The sequence below is a fragment of the Micropterus dolomieu genome, linkage group LG11, assembly GCF_021292245.1.
Source record: "Micropterus dolomieu isolate WLL.071019.BEF.003 ecotype Adirondacks linkage group LG11, ASM2129224v1, whole genome shotgun sequence".
In the NCBI taxonomy this organism is placed as follows: Eukaryota; Metazoa; Chordata; class Actinopteri; order Centrarchiformes; family Centrarchidae; genus Micropterus; species Micropterus dolomieu.
The window spans coordinates 17,118,954-17,138,981 of NC_060160.1; the positions used below are offsets into that span (position 1 = coordinate 17,118,954).

The 20,028-nt window shown below is 42.7% G+C and overlaps 2 protein-coding genes across 2 annotated transcripts in view; one reads left to right on the plus strand and one right to left on the minus strand.

The window, feature by feature from the left end:
- Nucleotides 1-11,134, plus strand: part of peli2 (pellino E3 ubiquitin protein ligase family member 2) — a 13,138-nt gene extending 2,004 nt beyond the window's left edge. The window contains exons 2-6 of the mRNA XM_046062701.1: nt 4,343-4,472; nt 6,603-6,704; nt 7,415-7,612; nt 7,819-8,007; nt 8,159-11,134. Coding sequence (XP_045918657.1) covers nt 4,343-4,472; nt 6,603-6,704; nt 7,415-7,612; nt 7,819-8,007; nt 8,159-8,737 — 1,198 coding nt within the window. The 3' untranslated portion in view covers nt 8,738-11,134. The remainder of the gene's footprint in view (nt 1-4,342; nt 4,473-6,602; nt 6,705-7,414; nt 7,613-7,818; nt 8,008-8,158) is intronic.
- The window catches only part of vcpkmt (valosin containing protein lysine (K) methyltransferase), a 56,946-nt gene that overhangs the window by 36,166 nt on the left and 752 nt on the right, over nt 1-20,028 (minus strand). The window contains exon 2 of the mRNA XM_046062703.1: nt 19,295-19,408. Coding sequence (XP_045918659.1) covers nt 19,295-19,408 — 114 coding nt within the window. The remainder of the gene's footprint in view (nt 1-19,294; nt 19,409-20,028) is intronic.

Here is a 20,028-nt window from a genome sequence, read left to right on the forward strand (position 1 = left end):
GTGACGATGTTTCGCTCCCTAACAACGGGGACAGGCGCAACAGTCTTGCTACATTTGAACAAACCGGAGTCCGACAAATGGATAAGTTCAAGGCAGCTTTAGAAACCTGAGTAAAATGAATCTCATACTCAGCAAACACTGACCAGGCAGCTCATTCCTACCTTAAAGATGGGTTCATGAGGTTACAGGAATTCGGAAGCGGTGATGCGGTGATGGTCCCCCCCAGTCCCCAGGGTTCTTCCTATTTTCAATACTATCTATTGCTCAGACCGCACAACTTTAGATCTGCAAGGAAAATTATTTCTTTATCCGCACATGCATTACAAGGCCATGGGCTGTATTATTATAAGATTCATGAATTGGTCTACATATTGTATTAAATAGTTTGGAAGCACACACCTTGCTCATCTCAATACACGCAGTGATTTCTTTACATTCTCTTATGTCTGCATGGTCAGGTAGGGGGCCCGAACTGTCCCACTAAAGACCAATATCAAAAATGGAAATGATGAAAAATGCCTGTTACAATTTCCTGAAGGCTAGAAGGACGTCTTCAAGTAGCTTTATTTTGCCCGACCATCAGTCCACAATCCAAAGAAAGCAATTTAAAGACATTATGCACGTGTGTGTATGTATGTATGTATGTATGTATGTATGTATGTATGTATGTATATAAAAAGATGGAACCAATGATTAGCATTTTTAATAGAAAAAACATATGTAAACCATTGATCACAGTGATTATCAAAAAAGATTCATTTTTTGTCAATCGACTAATCAATTAATCTATTGTTTGTTTCAGATCTACTATCAAGTACTTAAAGTTGACAACAAATGCCTAGTTAGATCTTGTGTTGTTGTTGTTATTATTATTATCAGATGAGATCAAACTGTTGCCCATTCTGTCACATACTGTAGAATTCTGTACATATTTTTACATAGGAAAGTTCTTACATTGAGTTTAGACAGCATATAACATACTTGGGCATCTTTTGTTAAATAAAATTAAAAAAGGCTTTTGTAGAAACAACAACCCATTTATTCTTCTCAATAAGGTTTTGATAGTTTTGGCACTGATACTGAAACTATCATTAGTATTGCACAATTTCAAACAATACCTGGCCCTAATCTGTTGATGTAAAAAAACAAAACAAACACAAGGCAGTGGCATAAGTACACGTGTCTCATCCTGCCACTGAGTAAAAACTGGCGTGGCTTTTTCTTTGTTTATGTCAGAGCTATTTCAAAACCACTACTGTGGGTTTTTTTTTTTTCAGGAGAAACTGCAGTCAGTTATCATTCTTATGTTTATATTTTTAAACTGTCTCAGGCAGCAGCTGCCACAGATGATGGAAAACACCTGCTGTGTCATCAGCGCTTGGGAGTTTGGCCAATACTGCAACTCACATGAAAGTTATTAAAACACAAAATGCGCTTTGGGAATTACATGTACACAGCATTTGTTTGAAGTACTTAAACTGAGATGCTTTATAAAGGTTATACCCAGAGCATGCTAGAGTGTGGTTTTGTCCTTTGCCCATCCCCATACACTCACAGCCATACTGCTTATTTTAAGGGACAGAAACTGCTGACTGCTTATTACCCCAGGCTGAACATGTGGTATGCTTGAAGCTGATACGTTTGTTCTCTCTCCTGACATGAAGACACATATTTGAATCAGATGTGACGGGCGTATAATCACTGCCATGACATCACATCCCATTGATAAAACTGATGGTAGACAAGATAGCTGACAGCATGGAACAAAGCTTGTTTGAGCAGCAGTTCCCTCAGTGGTTTGTTGCCATGACCGTTGTGGCTCTTATTACTTGCATGGCTGCCCCCCCATCGCTGCCTGGGCGGATTGGCTTGGTGCTGGCCAGTGAGGAGGGAGGGCGGCTGAGTGGGTATCCTGGAAATGAAAGGATGGATTGATCAGGGCCCAGCCTTTGCCTCTCCTCAGCTTCCTCTGTCCATTGTGGCTGAGAGACAGGGCCTATTGATTGAACTTTGTACATTTCTCCCTGAAGAACCACTCTGTAAAGGAAGTGTACAAATCAACTTAGGGACATGTTTGGTACAAACTGGCACTGTTTGTCACCCATTTATCCAAGGAGGAGGAGAGTTATCCTTTTTGCATTCCTATCCTCCATAACACAGTCAGAGTGTAGGTGGAGCATGTGTGATGTCAGTGTCTTGTGCAAGATTATGTCAGTCAGATACTTGGAGCCATGGCTGCTTGAATCTGAGTCTTGACTGATGGCTGCCTGCCATGTCGTCGTGATGTTATGTTGATGTATTTGTACAAAATAGATTGTCCTATTAGAAGCACTAATAGCCTGCAATCTTACTTTGCAGCATCATCTATCTTCTGTGACCCTTTAAGGCTCCCATGCCTCTGTGTCATGCTAATGAGGGTTATAACAACTCAGCATATCTCCTCCTCATTTTGCGAACACTAGCCTTTCATGTTAGCCTAAGAGGTAGGAGGTGCTGTTGGCTCCTTAGTGCAACCCTGGAGGATGGGAGATGCGCCAGAGTCTTCTAATCCCTGCTCCCAAAGTATTGGAAGGTAAATCCGCTGTCTGTCAGGCACAGGTCAAAACGTAAAGCGTTCACAATTAGTTGGAGCGTCTCTTTAAAGAGCCTGTCCTAGCTAATGTGATGGTGGCGCTTCCTAGCTGACAGAATATTGTTCCTCGGTGTAATGATGAATAATAGAAGGCATGTGTGGCATTTCTCAGAGAGCTAGGGTTATATTCTGCAGTTTGAATCCATCACGGCAAAAATGCTAAGCCGCGTATCCTATTGTGTCTTGAATGTGAGACATACAGATACAGGTATCCAGCAAATAGGCCCCCCTAACTAAATAGAAATCTGAACAATATATAGGCCTAGCTGCTCTTTATTTAGGTAGGGAGTTTCTAGGACAGGTCTGATGAAACTGGAGTATAGAGTCGGCACTCAGTTGGCTTCAAAAGTGTGTTTATTAATGAGATAATAATCAGTATTTTTGTCCCTTATGGATCTTCTTAGGATGAAGACCACACAGGATCAATATTTTTATAGTCTCTGATTAGTAAACATACCGTAGGAGCAAATTTAACAATTTTTGTTTTTCTTTGATTTTGATGTTCTTTCTGTCTCATGCCTTGTAGCCAAGAGTGGGTGTCTTTTTAAAGCAACATGTAAAATAAAGCATTAGAAAATAAAAGCTGAAGAGTTTTTGCCATAGTGCACAGTGTAAACATTTTAAAACACTCATACAATTAAATGTCCACCATGATTTAGTCATTTTCCTCCTGCTATCAGTGTATTAGTTGTAGTTTTGTCCACAGTATCATCCAGTGCCTCTGTAGCTCTCTGTGGGTGGCTTGTCCTACAGGCCAGCTTTGTGCACTGTGCTGACTGGGACCATGTGTTTCCATGCCTGGCCAGCCGTGTGGAGACATGGGACAGGTGGAACAGCTTTGGAGGGAGAACCAGAAAGAGGCTCTTGTTGCTACTGTTGCGTGTGTGTTGCACCAAAGAGGAGAGATGTCACATTATGTAGCGGTTGGTTGGAGTTCATTTCCTCATGATACGCATTGTTATGCAAACTTTAAGAGAGATATTTCCGTTTGTGCAAAGTGCCTGTTCAGCACACCGTGGCTACATGCAAGTGTGTGACAGAAGGTCTGTGTGTTGGATGGGAGTAGAGCATGGGGTGTCCCAGCTGTAGGAACCAGCTGGTGGATGGGGGGAGGACCAGTCCTAGCGGAAGGGGCTTCCTCATTCTCAAGGAGCTGTCTAGGCTAGGTGCCTCACAGCAGACTGAAGGGGAAAAACTGGAATCTGGTATTGAAAAGTGAAAACAGACAATATGCGTAGATGCTGTTCCGGCCTTACCAATCTGTATTAGTTTGTAAAATTCAGCAATGAGAGAACGAGGTTCAGTTGTGTGAGCTAGTTCTCCACCCAGACTGTTTGTTCCCAGAGTGATAGCAAACCTGACATGCATCTTAAAACTTGCTCCTGCCTGGGACATGGAGCAAAACAACAGCTGCAGTTTACACAGAGTTGGCTCACTGAAATCACAAGTACCAGAGTGCATTATGTAATAAGAGACATTATCCAAGGTAACGCTTAGATTGCTAATAGGGTACATTAGATTGCCAGTGATGTAATGCATGGCAAAGCTCCTTTCCAAAATGCATGGATGTTTCTAATTCCTGTGTTTACTTGTTATGTGATTACCAGAATTTTTGTCTGTAAATCTCATCAGACATGTCTTTTTGCAGTCTCTTCATAAGAAATGTAATGTGTGAATTTGCTGCCCCCCCCACCCCACCCCTTGTGACAGGTACAATGGATCTCTGCCCAATGGAGATCGGGGTAGACGGAAAAGCAGATTTGCGCTATACAGGAGGACCAAAGCCAATGGTGTTAAGCCAAGCACTGTGCACATCCTCAACACACCCCAGGCCAGCAAGGTACAGAACGGATCAGAGGATGAATAAGTGATTAATTGAATTGACTCAGTGAGAATGAACGAATGTCTGCTTGTCTTTTGATGTATATTGTATACAAAAAAAAACGTATGTAAGCCTGCACTTGTATAACTGTGACAGAGCAGGATGAGTAATTTTGTCAATATATAAGGCATATTTCGACTTCATATTGTAATTGAACTCCGCAGATTAAAGTCAGAGGAGCAACAAACCAGAGCAGCAGAATGATTTGTCAGTGATTTCAGTAGCTTATGGAACTTTGAGTAACCTTCTTTACATTATTGTTGGCAGACGTTAATGTTGACATTTCCAGCACAATAAGTGTAGTTCCCGGCCGGGCCTCATAGCGTTTACCTGCGCAGTGCCTGCCAGAAACTGCCCTGTCGAGTATAACATGTCTGCGTGCATTCTTAAGCAAATACTGCTAAACAAGCTAGAGGACCTGCTTACCTCTGCAACTCTCAGAGGCCAATATTCCAGACATTTGTTGGGCCCTCTGCTTCAGGTTACACTCACCTTGTGGAACTTGACTCTTGATATCTGAGATTAGAGGTTTTTCTGTGACCGGGGCCTTTTCATTGCACAGATTGTGCATCATTCCATTCGAGTTTGAGCTGAATGTTGTGCTGCAATGGTCTATGAAATATGGCTAAATGTTTCTGCTGCTCCACACTGCAAGCTATTTCTCAGACTGCACAGCTCAACTGAGCAAAGAGTGGCATTTGCACATTTAGTCACGGACTGTTTCAGAGATGGAAACTGCTGTGAGCTTCTTCCCCTTTCAACGCTCTTCCTCTCTGCCACCCTGGTACCACGCCTGGCATTACGTGTGTGGGGTGAACTGAGGAGGAAGCTGTTGCAGTTGCCTGACCCCGCGCTCCTGGCTATACACAAGGTCAAAAATAGCCATTCCTTCGAGGAACAGTGTGGTGAGCTTGATTTGAGAAGAGCCTTCTTTGAGTGAGCCAAGCTGCCCACCCCTTTTTTTTTTCTATTAATGTCTTTTCTACAGCAGTCCCCCTCAACCTACTCGAGCTCCCTCACAGTGTAGCAGTCTCGTACGAATGAACTGAGAATGCTTTGTGGCTCAGAGGCTGAGAGGGAAAGCTCACGTGTCTGTGCACACTCTGGTGCTCATAACAGATAATGAGAAGCTCCCATGATGCCACTGCCAGCCTTATATTGAAATTCTGCCCGCTGATCTCAATTACCGCATTTGTACATGTGTGATTGTTTGCATTCGTCCTCCTTTTGGGGTTGCATGGCCCATGGCTGTGTTTTTGAGGGGGGTAGGGTGTTGTGCTTATAAAAATATACAGGTTTCTGTTTGGAGTGTGTATAAACTTGTTTTAGCTGTTGAACAGGTGGAGCACCATTTGTTTGTAGCGGCGCAGTCGAGACAAGACTGCATGTGATGATGACATTTGTCCCCGTCTGTCTCTGAGGTTACAGCAGAGTATGGTAGTGCTGATGACCCACTTTCTCTCTCTCTCTTGCACGTGATGGGGTTGGGGGGGGTGCTGTTTGGGAAATGGAATTTGCAGATTATAGCTGGATGATAGTGGCATGTGGTAAAGTGTTGATGGGAGCTGGGCCTGAGTGGCTTTATCCCGCCCTCAGTCACTATACTGACTGAGGCAGTTCAGCTGGTGGGAGAGCTTGTGTTAACTGAGGCCAGTAGGCAGTTTATGGTCACTGTCATGGGAGTGTGACTTTACACTCTCTTCTCTGTTCTTACCACGGATCTTTGGTTTTAGGTAATATAATGAAGGAATGTTATTGCTTTAATATCTACTGTAAAAACACAGTAATAATCCATTGTGGGGGGGGGGAGCCAGAGATTTTTTTTCAGTTGTAAGTAACAGGGTGAAAACGAGGACAAATGCATATTTTCTTCCAACAAGCACTACAGTTGTTGTTGATTCTTTGTTGTTTTGCCCTGATCTGTAATTTAACCTCAGCTGTGATGCAAAGACTACAGAAGGCATATGGTACACTCCTTTGTTCAAGGTGTGCTTATACTTAAATTGTTGAACTGTGTATTTGTTGTGTTTTTAATATGGTATCACAGTGGATAGCATGTTTTTATTGAGTTGTTTTGTTATATTTCAGGCCGTGAACTGTAAAGGTCAACACAGTATCTCCTACACACTGTCCCGAAACCAGACGGTAGTGGTGGAGTACTGCCATGATAAAGACACAGACATGTTTCAGGTAAAAATCCATTAAATGACACCGTTACCTGTTAAGATTGTATGTATTATATTTTTGAATAACCTGTTGAATCATCTACATTTGACTATGGTACTATATATGTGAAGAAAGGCATCAAAACCTTATTTGAGAGAGCGTAATCAGTGAATGTTTGTTTTCTTGAAATGACTGGACTGGACTGAAACTGTAGCATTAATCTGAATGTACAGTAAAGAGACGATGACCAGAGGGTTAGTTAGCATTGCAGACTCGTGCTTTACATTCAGCCCTATTGTGTCCGTTTGTCTGTGAATAACACTATATATATATAATCACAGACAACTCCGGGGAAACTATAAAAAAAAACATGACTTTAGGACAATTACAGATGGGAGTGGGGGGGGAGTGACAGAGGGAAATGCTTATTTTTACATCTGCTTGTTCAGTTTGACAAATGCTGCTTGCCGAATGAAACTTCCAAACTGTGTCGTGTCGCAGCGTCTTTACCACAAACACACACACACACAGCAACATGATCTTGTGTGCCGTCGTTCAGATGTCAACCCGCCGCAAACGGCTGAAATGCTGGAAGGCAGAATAGTTTAGTTTAAATGTCTGCGGGGAACGAAAAAGAAACTTCTTTTCATCCATACCATTAGGTTGACAAGGGATCGCAAGAATCCATATAATATTATAGCATGAACATGATTAATTGCTGTGTTGTTTTGTAGATTGGGCGTTCCACTGAGAGTCCCATAGACTTTGTGGTGACTGACACAATAGCCGGAGGCCAGGATGGAGAGGAGACTCCCATCACGCAGAGCACCATCTCCCGTTTTGCCTGCCGAGTTGTCTGTGAGCGAAACCCGCCCTACACTGCTCGCATCTACGCGGCTGGTTTTGATTCTTCCAAAAACATCTTCCTCGGGGTAATTACTATTCAGTATACCATGGGAGAGATACGGTATCTCTATTTACTGTCTGAATGGAAGGTCGGATGTTAAATGTGTGTCTTTTCAAACTACGAGTTCTAACCACAAATGCAATTCCTTTTTTTGGCAGTGCTGTCTAAAAAGGGGGACTGCCACATAGCACATGAGTTTGCATAAAGATCTCTGTTCTGTCATGCCTACAGGAAAAAGCCGCAAAGTGGAAGAACCCTGACGGTCACATGGATGGACTAACAACCAATGGCGTGCTGGTAATGCACCCTAAGGGTGGCTTCACGGAAGAGTCAAAGCCTGGCGTATGGAGAGAGATCTCTGTTTGTGGGGATGTTTACACACTAAGAGAGACCCGCTCAGCACAGACCCCAGGCAAACTGGTCAGTAGCTACATACATACATACAGTAATCGAATCGAGTATTACGCAGATGTTTCTCAATTCACAGATAGAATATGATTACATACAAAAGCATTCTTTCTTGTTTTGCTAGGAGAAACTAAATTAGTTTCTGCTACATCACCCTTTGCAGGTGGAGATTGAGAGTAATATACTTCAGGACGGCTCCCTGGTGGATCTGTGTGGAGCCACTTTGCTGTGGCGTACTGCAGAAGGCCTCTTTCACACTCCCACCCAGAAGCATCTGGAGGCTCTCAGGCAGGAGATCAACGCAGCGCGGCCCCAGTGCCCCGTAGGTCTGAACACGCTCGCTTTCCCCAGCATGCAACGTAGCCGAGCCCTCTCCTCTCTGGAGGACAAGCAGCCTTGGGTCTACTTGGCCTGTGGCCACGTGCACGGTTACCACAACTGGGGCCACCGTTCAGAGCAGGAGCCCAACACTCAGCGAGAGTGTCCCATGTGCCGGGTGGTCGGGCCTTACGTACCACTGTGGCTGGGCTGTGAGCCAGCCTTCTACGTGGACACAGGTGCGCCCACGCATGCCTTCGTGCCATGTGGACACGTGTGTTCGGAGAAGTCGGTCAAGTACTGGGCCGAGATCCCTCTGCCCCACGGCACCCACGCCTTCCACGCTGCCTGCCCTTTCTGTGCCACCGAGCTCGGCCTCACTCAGGGCTGTTCCAAGCTAATCTTCCAGGGCCCGGTGGACTGAGCTGAAGGGTCCCACTCTGGCAGAGAAGATTAGACAGGAATGCCAACATGCTGTGAAACTGTTCAGATTATTTTGTGCTGTCTTTTGTTCATGTAAGCCAGCTGTGGAAAGGAGTGTCTTCTCAAGTTCTGGTCATATACTGTGGATTCTGCACAACAGAGAGCTATTACAGATTGTTCAGGGCCTCTTGACACTGTTTGGATGGCCACTATGGGATACAGAGATGCGGAGCACACTGGACCACCGATGCCTGGCTCCTCCAGAATGAAATACTGTCTCACCTACCGCTTTAAACAAGACTCCAGCGCTGGGCTGTTTTAAACTACAATGACTGCTGGTTTTCCATTAGAGGGCCATAGAATTTAAAGTTGTAGAATTTTATTCATGAACCAGATAACAGTTGTGTAGTTGGGTCTGTTGGGAATGAAAAGGGGGAGGGGGTTATAGTTCAATTCCTGGTGGGTCTGAGACAAAGTTTTTACAGAGCCAGACAGCTGGACTGTTGGCTGGGAGAAAAGCCAGGAGAAACTTGGGGTCTAATGGCTGACTAGTTAAGTGCTCCCTGTCTCCCTCTCTTCCCTGAACCCCTGATGGCATCTAGATCATGTAGCTGTCCGGATTTGGCTTTCATTTGCTGAACACACTTTAAGGAGGGGGAAAATACTTTTTGTGTATAGAGATATAATCCAGTGCCTCAAATCCCATTTAAACTGTGGGAATATTTTTCATAAATGAGAAAAGATATTTTGTTGAGGGCAAAGGGAGAGAGATTTTTGCATACAGAAGACATAAGGAAATGATAGCCCACACGGATTCTTCTCCACATTTTTATCGGAAGAAGTATTTTATTACACTGGGGCCCTTGTACTGTTTTGTAATGTAAATGTTAATATATTTTTCTCCTGCATAAAGTGTGTGTGTGTGTGTGTGTGTGTGCGCGCCCCCATGGGCTTTGTTTAAATCACCCTGCATCATTTCACCCCAATCCCCTTTCTATGATCTCGCCCACCACCCAAAAAACGCTACAGGAGAGAACACAGGAATTAAACCAATATCGCAGGGTTTGACAATGAATGTACTGAAATACATCGAATCCTCACTGGTGGTGCTTCAATTATACAACTTTCTCAGTGGCTGTTAAAGGTATAGGTATGCCTATTTGCAGTGAAAGACAACATTGGAGCTGTACTACCAATATGCATCAACCGTACCTGCTTCCTAGCTTGCTTGCTAGCTAGCTAGCTGTGTCCCTGCCCCACACACATGTACTGTATTCAATCTGCACTGTTGTTAGCTTTATCCCATGCTGGGTCTGATCCAATGATTTATACGCTGTCAAACCTGGGCACAGTCTCAGCAGCATCTAGAGATTATACCAAATATAAGAAGGAGCTGTTTTCTCTCCACATGCAAGATGTAACGACCACTCTCTCCAATCCAAAGTGTTTCTGTAAACAATCCTAAACCCAAACTGCTGCTATGGTGGAGTGTTGACAGCTCTGGATTACAGTCGAGGCTGTTCAGTTGCTCGCAACCAGCTCCATGGGAATAATGATATTATCGCACACCATGCCAAATTTGGAAAATTCTATTGTGTGTGTGTGTGTGTGTGTGTGTGTGTGTGTGTGTGTGTGTGTGTGTGGATGAGTCAAGTTGTCCAAAACAAAGTAGCAGATGAATTGAAACTAAAGAATCTGGGACGAATCTGTACTTTCTTCTGTGATGTTAGCTTATCAGACTGTGCCCATATGTAGAGTGTAGCTGAAGGCATTAATTCTGCCACTAATTCAAATACGATATTGAGCATTAAAATAACGAGATGTTGAGGGTTAACTGTCCTATTGTAGCCTTCAAATTTACTTCCACATTGCATTAGGATGAAATACAATCCAGGGGTGTAGCTGAGGGGCAAAATCCACCTTGATTAAGGGCTCCTGGACTTGACACAAACAAAAGACAAGAGCTCAACCACAGTGGTGGACTGCCTGAGTATTTTTCTTTTTTGGTTTCCCAGACAAACATACCTGGCATTCTTAAAAGTATATGCAGCATTACGCTTCACTCAGACCACAGAGCATTTCTGAATGGCTCGATTTCTTCAGATTTTATGTAACTGCCAAGCAGGGTGAAGTATTAAGCCATGTACTGTACAGTAGCATTCCTTTCCAACACTTTCAGCTCAAACACTGTGCCCATTGCTTAAGACTGTGTTCTGTAACAGCTGCAGAGTAGCTGCCTCAAACATTCCTCCTTGGTAAACATGGGTGGGGCCCTCAGTTCACCCAAGGGCTTGTTCTATGATTTTTGTCTCCAACAGGAACTCTGTACACAAGCCATAGAACGCACTGATGCTCCCAATGCCTCCTTTGCAAATAATAAAATATTTTAAAAAAATAACTTAAAAAGTGAGTCGGTTGTCTCTGATAAAATCTGAAAGTCATGTAAAATACTCATAGTTAAGGCTTGTGGTAATGGCTCCGTGATTTTAAAAAGGTATGTGCACATAATGGGGATTTGTTCTAGCTACTGCCTTTGAACTCCAGATGTCTCCGCTGTGTAGGCACAACATAGCAGTGATGGTTAATCACAGTTACATATGTGTTTCATCATTTCTCAGTATGAGCATTTCCCTGCTATCTTGGCCCCAAAATGGCCCTGGGTTTGATAGTTCTATCAAACAGTCTTTTTTTTTTTTTTTTTTTTTTTTTTTTTGAGATAAGGGACACATTTTTCTTGAAGTCTATTTTATTCACATTTCGTGTTCTATCTTATCAGCCTCATCTTAATATTTACCATAGAAAATGACTGCACCAGCAAATTCCCTGGTGTTCAGTGCTGGGTGTAGTTTCCCTATGAAGCCACAAGAGGGCACTATTTCCACAACAATAGAGATGTTGGCACTGAGCCCTCCAAGCCTGCGGCATCCAATAGCCAATAACACAGAGCAAAGAAATGAAAGTTTGATGTTTATTATGAAAGACTCTGTGTTAATACATCACAAATGTATCTGAAACCAGAGAAATTGAATTAACTAATATGGCATGCACATAGATGCCTGAAAATCCTCTATATGTGCAATTACGATACCAGAGGAGATGTATGTATGCTATATATTTAAAGTTGGACATTTACTGATTAGTCTTTAACATTCCGTATTCCTTTGCTTTTGCAAATGTTGCTAATTAATTATACTGTTCTTAGATTTATTTCAGATTTGAATCCTGGCACCAGGCATGGCTGACACATACACACAGTTGTGAGCAATATTTAGTATTTATTTTTATGTGCATGCAAAAAGATTGCGCCATGATGATGATGACAATTTCCATCATTTGCATGTGGCTTCATCTCCTCTATAATAAGGGCACATGAAAGGGATTTAAATACATAACATGTCAGTTAAGCATTTGGAGAGGAATGGAGCCGTGGGATGCCTTGCTTCCTAATTAACATTTCTGCAGTAGATGTGAGATGGGTTCATATGTCTGCACACTTGCCTGTTTTTCTGAATGACAGAAGAGACACTGAAGGTGACAGCATGCTAATTTTGAGATCACTCAGTGGCTCCCCTGCCTTAAGCAGGGCAGGGTTATGCAAATAAAATGGAACGATACAATATTTTCCCCCCTGAATTAGCTTCCTGGATAAGAAAGTAAGGTTCATGTGCTATACTGACGCTGGTCTTTGTAATATGACACAAACCTTGTTACTTCTATCATGACCTCTTTAAACCTGATTAACTTCCAGTACTTTTCACAGCCATGCAAGTCAATTTTACAGCATCATGTTTTCAGCTGCACCAGTTGCATTATAATTGTACTGAAAAGTTCCTGTTTGGAGAAATAGCAGACATTTCTTTAACCAAATCCTCAGGGAGCAAAGCAACACAGTCATTGCTTGTCCTTTTAAAACTCTACATCTTATCAGTTAATCATGAAAGTTTAGATGGTACATCACTAAATACAGTTAATAAACTCTGTATATTAAAGGGAAAATGTGTGTGAAGTACCATACAGTTGGGGGGCCAACAAGAGACTTTTTTTACTCTTAGGTCCTACAGAATAGGTAAAGATCTGAAAACAGAATCCTTCATTTCCCATAGTGCAACTCCATTGTGTCTTTCATTAGACATGTCCCTACTCCTCCTATGATGACATTGGGATTATTTTTTTTATCAACTTTGGCAAGTAATGCGTCTTTCACAAAATGAAAAGCATAGGAAGAGGAAACAGTTTCTTGCATAGTGGTAACGGTACAATAATATTTCACACCAGGCATTACTTGCAATGCAGTGGCTTCAAAGTATTGTTTCTGCCCAGTCCAGTAGCTACTCTAACACTGCTGCCAGTCTGCTCTATGAGTTGAGAGACTTGCATTATAAACCTCAAAACATTTTAACAGCTATATATATATATTTTAAAAAATCCCCCTCTCACCCCTTGCGGGGTGTTATGTGTCATCCTCAAGCTCCCATCCTCTACCAGAGGCCTGGGAGTTAGAGGATTCTGCGCAGTATCTTAGCTGTTCCTAGGACTGCACTCTTCTGGACAGAGACCTCTGATGTTGTACCTGGAATCTGCTGTAGCCACTCTCCCAGTTTGGGGGTCACAGCCCCCAGTGCTCCGATCACCACTGGCACCACTGTTGATCTTACTTTCCACATCTTTTCTAGCTCCTCTTTCAGCCCTCGGTATTTCTCAAGCTTCCCGTGTTCCTTCTTCTTGATGTTGCTGTCGCTTGGGATTGCCACATCTATCACTGCAGCCTTCTTCTGCTGTTTGTCGATCAACACAATGTCTGGTTGGTTAACCATCACCAGTTTGTCAGTCTGGATCCCACAGGATCTTAGCTTGGTCATTCTCAACTACCTTAGGAGGTGTCTTCCATTTTGACCTTGGGACTTCCAGCCCATACTCATGGCAGATGTTCCTGTACGCTATGCCAGCTACCTGGTTATGGCGTTCCATATACGCACTTCCTGCTTGCATCTTACACCGTGCTGTTATGTGCTGTACTGTCTCAGGGGCATCCTTGCACAGTCTGCACCTGGGGAGTGCCTGTTCTTGTGCCGCTATGATTAGTGCTTCTGTGCTGTCCTTTAGTCTAGCCTTTTCCAGCCACTGGTAGGATTTCTTGATATCAGCCACTTCTTCTATTTGTCTGTGGTACATGCCGTGCAGCGGCTTGTTCCTCCATGAAGGTTCTTCATCTTCCTTGTCCTCACCCTCGGGTTTCTGCTGTCTGAGGTATTCACTAAGCCCTTTATGTTTGGGGGCCATCTTCCTGATGTACTCTTGGATCTTTGTTGTTTCATCCTGGACAGTGGTCTTGACACTCACTAGCCCTCGGCCTCCCTTGCTACGCTTGGTGTACAGTCTCAGGGTGCTGGATTTGGGTTGAAACCCTCCATGCATTGTGAGGAGCTTTCTTGTCATGATGTCAGTAGCCTTTATCTCCTCCTTTGGCCAGTTTATTATACCAGTAGGGTATCTGATGACTGGCAGGGCGTATGTGTAGATGGCTCGGATCTTGTTTTTCCCATTCAGCTGACTTTTCAGGACCTGCCTTACTCTCTGTAGGTATTTGGCTGTGCCGGACTTCCTTGCTGCCTCCTCATGGTATACTAACTAACTGCACTCCATGAACACCTGGCAGCACAAATGAACCAACTGCTGATGGATGGGACCCACCAAGAATGGTTAACCCAAAGACAGACAGTCCTGATCATGAAGGATCCCCAGAAGGGAACAATCCCATCCAACTACCGGCCAATAACCTGCCTCTGCACAACATGGAAGCTCCTGTCAGGCATCATAGAGGCTAAGATGAGTAGGCACATGGCTCAATACATGGACAGGGCCCAGAAGGGAATGGGCAGTAATACTAGGGGAGCCAAGCACCAGCTACTGGTTGATAGAGCAGTCACTCGACTGCAAGACCAGGCAGACCAATCTGTGTACCGCCTGGATTGACTACAAGAATGGAATATGGAAAGAAGGTCTGAATATATGGAATGGAAGTCTGTATATATTGAATGAAAGTCTGAATATATGGAATGAAGTCTGAATATATGGAATGAAAGTCTGAATATATTGAATGAAATCAGACGTCATTACCACATTGGCGCCATCTTGTGTTTTCGGTGTGAAGTGTGACACTGTAACACTGACTGAATCAGCAAGAAAGTGTCCAGTGTCAGCAATTTTGAGCAATGAAGAGATTATAAACACACTGGCGAATGCATGTACGAGCCAAAATACTGGACACCATATCCAGTACCTTTCTCCTGATTAAGAAATTTATTGTCTTTCATCGCGGAAGACCAAATGCAGGAAACCTCCCAGGGCAGGCAGTTCCCGTTTATCAGGCAAACGGAAATACGCCTTTAACCTCACAGGTGACCCGCACAACAGCCCCTATCTACAATCTTCGTCTGTCCACCCAAAAGGGCTCAGGACACAAACAGTAACAATAGAATTGAATGCATTTGAATTGTTGTTTAAAGAGTAAGATCCTGTGTTTAACCAGAATTAGCTGTTATATTGCTCTCTTCAAAGCCACCAAACTCCATTGACAAAAACAGTAATTTTAATGTTACCGCTGCCAGCTTATTGTGTGATTTAAGCTTTTTAAAGCTTTTTGTGTGACTTTGGTATTTAAAAGATTAGTTCGGATCCTAACTTGTGGCACCTGTGAGATACATATATATATATATATATATATATATATATATATACATGTATATGTTTGTGCAAATATATATGTGCAACAACTGTCTGGCACCCAGCTGTCACATAGCTTCAACTAGCTGTTTTAAAGGGTTCAGCTTCAGTTCTATGTGCTTCTTTGCACCCTGTTTCCCCGAGACCCAACATGTGAAATGCCACAGGTGGCTGCGGGCGGTGCGCCAAGCTATCAGCAGGACACCTTAGCTGGCAAGTTGAAGGCTGTGTGATATTTACCTCAATTACCCAGCAAGAAACTGAGGCAAATTATATGCAGATCATCATCTGTAAATAAGAGATAGTGCGTCTCACCCTCGTGTAAATTAAGTAACAGTACATACAACCCTCAGAAGCAAACAGAAGACACATTTGTCCCCCTGGTTTTTAATATAGTAAACTTGGCAGCCATTTTTTTTTACCTCACGGCAAATTGGACCCCCATGGCACGGTGGCACTATTTCTGTCTTGTGTGGTTAGTCACTATTTGTTACAGAGACTGTTTTCGACACTTACCAACACTGCATTGATATTTTCCTGTAAGTTGGGTTCACCTTTCTTTCTCCACGCCCAAGGTCAAACGCAATGTGAGCTTGTCAAACAAAATCAGCACTTTTTTGGGGGGTGTATTGTTTCTGCTTTAGCTTTCAGCAAGCTTTGCAGGGGCAAAGTTACACAATTCAAGCTGTATGCAGTGCAGTTTGAAGAGGATTATGATTATATCAGCCCTATTTACTATTTCATGTGGCTCTTGATGATACATTGTACTCAGCCTACTCAGCTTATTACTTTCTCAATGAATAACAAATGAGTTGTCAAATAAAAGGCAAATAAACACAGGCTAAAGAGAAGCTGATACACATATTTTATTAGAACATATGAGGGGAAAATAGGTTTGGAAAATGAAGCATTAAATTCAGACATTAAGAGTATCTGAGCCTCTGATGCCCTCTTTCTCTCTCATCTGCTCTTACAGAGGCACATGTGGCGTCTTGCCTACTCATCCAAACAAGGGGACAAATTACTTTAATTATAGAGTAATTGCAGTCTTGTGTTAATTAAATCTTTATCAGTTCAAGTAAGTGGATTTCTCCCCCCCTCCCCCTGCTCTGTCTAAATTTTCCACCACCACAGTCTGAGGCCATCTTTCATTCCCAGTCTTACCCGACTCTCCCTCTCTCTCACCCCTGGGTCTCACACAGACATGATTGGGATTAGCGTCATTCGTGGAAGGGGGTTGTTTTACCAACTCTGTCGGTAGCCAGCTGTTTCTTAAAAATACCATAACAAACATGATAGCACCGGCATGAGGGAGTGTCCTCCGCTGCAAAATGAGATACAAGATTTATCTTAGGTTCCTGGTGTTTGACAAAATTGAATCCTCTCATTTTAATTGCTCTCGACTAGGTGTGCTGCTCCGGGCGATTGAAGCAGGAGCTCTGTATGTTGTCCCTTGTTCTCTTCAGACTATTATGTTCCATTGTGCAAAATCCCGATTATGATTTGCTTTATCCTTGTCATCTATCTTATTTAGGATCATTTAGGTAGCCACATGTTACAAAGGAACAGCAGTGCACCCTGTTATTATGTGTGTTTGAGTCTCTTGCTTCTTGTAATGAAAACAGGATCACAGCGGAGAATTAATCTCTCTGAAGACTTCTTCACTGGTTCAAGGCCTCACTACATTTTATGGAAAATGCAGGGAATTTGACTTGTTTTGTTTGGCCAAGAATTTGATTCATAGTTTGGAATATTATTACAAATACTTGTCTTACAGTCAGAATATTGGTCCATAGTTTTCTCAGTAATAGAGAGGGGGACCGTTTTGGATGATAGGAAGTAGTGGGTCACCAGAATGACTTTATTTAGCTCTGAATGAGGTGATGAATAACTAACTTTATTATCTATTATACATTTGTCATTAGTGCTAATAAATCAACATTTGCAAATCAAAATCATTATAGTATTGTCTGCCGTATCATATTTTGTGATTTGTTATATTTCTCATTACTGTAACTTTTTTCAACCTAGGAAGAGTCTACCTGGCAGTGCCTGCGTCACACTTGCCCAAATGCAAACACCACCATTTTTGAGCTTTTAACATATACAGTGTGTGGATTCTGGCTTGTGGACACTCTCTGCGAGCAACTGTTTAGTAGTGAGAATGTTTATGGGACGATGAATGGGTGTAATATGGCTGTGAAGCAGATTCAAAAGGGCTTAACTGGATTACACCTCATTTCAAGGATGCTTAAGGTAAGATTAAAACAGATATGTGGTAAGTGAGGAAAATACAAAATCAAATAGATTGAATTTCACTCAGCGGTTTCGTAAGCCACTTGCTCATGCATGTGTGTTTTTGTGAGGTTCCGAGTTTAAAAAAAAAATCAACAACAATCAGGGACGCATTTCTATGCGAGACAATATGTGAGATTGTTAGTGTAAAAAGGATTCAGCAAACGGAAACATGCGCACATTTCAACAGTTTTGCTCTGTTGGACCGTCACAATTCACAATTAATGCCCTTTCTTATCTCATGCTACAAATCCCCAGAGCTGGAACATTAGAAGTCTCTAATCACGCACACTGGAAACACATTGACTGTGTGTCCATGCACTCTAACACCACACACACATTCACACACACCTCACATACAATCTGAAAAGATAATGAATTTAATACCACTGCTATTACAGTCAACTAATGTTTGTTAATAGCTTGGTGCCATATGGAACAAGGGCCTCAACCATGTGGGTAATTCCTCTGTTTGGACAAGTTGTCAATAAAAAGGCCTTGCATTTTCTGGATGCATGGGGATCGGGCTAGGCGTGAGGTTGCTGGAGGATGTGCTTAATCCAGAGGGCTCTCTAATGATTATTCTGTGCCTGGAATAGGAGTGACAGGCCTCTGTGAATATACTCACTGTGTGTTTTATCTTTCCTATCAGAGCTGAAATATGCGTTCATATTAACACTCCATTGAGCATTTGTGCATATGCTGTTCAATTTGGTTGGGTGCAAGACTTTGGTTCTCCATGTGGCGGGGGCTAATGGAAGTGGTGGTTTTAGAGACTTTATGACGTGCCTGATTACAACCCCCCCTCCCCTCCTGCACATCCCCCAAATTCACTCCATCTCCTCCCCATATCCCTCTGGCAGCACTGCAGCCCAGCGGATAACCAAGCGTGGATTAGCAGTGACATCACACTGAAGAGATGGCTGAGCCCAAGTGTGAGGAAGGGTGAGTGCTTGGGTGTGTGTGTCGGATGGGTGTGAGCGTCATGTGTGTGTTCAAGACTGATTAGACGATGAGGGTGGTGGTGAGAGGGAAGCGAGGATTAGAGAGCCATCCGAGAGTTGGCTAGGTGCTGACACCACTCCACCTCACCAAGGGCTCAATTTACTGAGGGATCAGACTCATTTATGGTGGGCTGGGATTATTATCAGTTCAATAGGGCAATTTCTTTATTACAGTCACCCTTCAACCTGTGAAATACGGACACTTGTGAGACATCTATGGGTGCATGTATCTTGTTTCAGTTATAATCTAGTGCTTTTCTGCGACACTTAATTTTGTATTAGCTGCCATAACTAGTATGATCGTGTTCAAATGTAGTATTACTCTTACTACGAGACCCAGAGTCTGCTCGCTGCCAGTGCACCACAAAAAACTGTCTTTTCTTTGTTTTGAGAAAAGGCTGGCCACAATAAAACATGTAATCCATCTGTCGTACTTCAACTCCTGGGAGTTTAAAGAGCGCTACGGTGGAGCTTTTTCTTTTTTTAAAGGCTCCAAACCGGATAAGACAGGCAGCTATGTTTGAGTTTGGGTTTACCTGGAATGTCAACAATCTTTCGCTGGCCCTCTGTATTGAACCGCTTGTAATGCATTGAGCGTCACCAAATTCTTCCACAGCACAGTCCACTGAGAAAACAGGTTTCGGCTGCATCTACAACAACAGAACAATAGCGAATAAAATGTAGGACAGGACACATTTAGTTGCAGCCAAATGTGAAGGAACAGGGGCTGCGCCATTGAGTCAGGTTTACTAACTTGAATAAGATCTATTAGCCACTTTCACACCTTATACACATAAGGTAGGCACAAAGACATAATCATGATTTATAATAAAGATTGGATGTTCAAATTTTGAAAGATCCTTTTAAAATAATCTCACTACAAGTAGCTTCTATTTGTGGCTCCTGATTGTATCACATATGTTCTTCAGCAGATGGATTTGCCCACTTGTGAAAATGTGGATGTTAAAATTTCTATTCCTTTGTGGACCTTAAGGACCTGATGTTGTCCATAAAAGTTTAGATTTAGAGTTAATTCTTGACACTGAAAATGCAGTTGGCAAAACTTATTATTTTATTATTTGTACATAATAATCATAATCACTGGGGCAGTGATGGAACCCCTCTGGGGTGGGAGACTGGCGTTCGAGTGCCAGCAATTTGGATAAAAGCGTCACCTGAATGAATGTAATCATTTCATATTTGACTGCCGATAGAATGTAAACCCTATTACACATCTGTATTATACCTGAAAAAAACACAAGCAAATTTA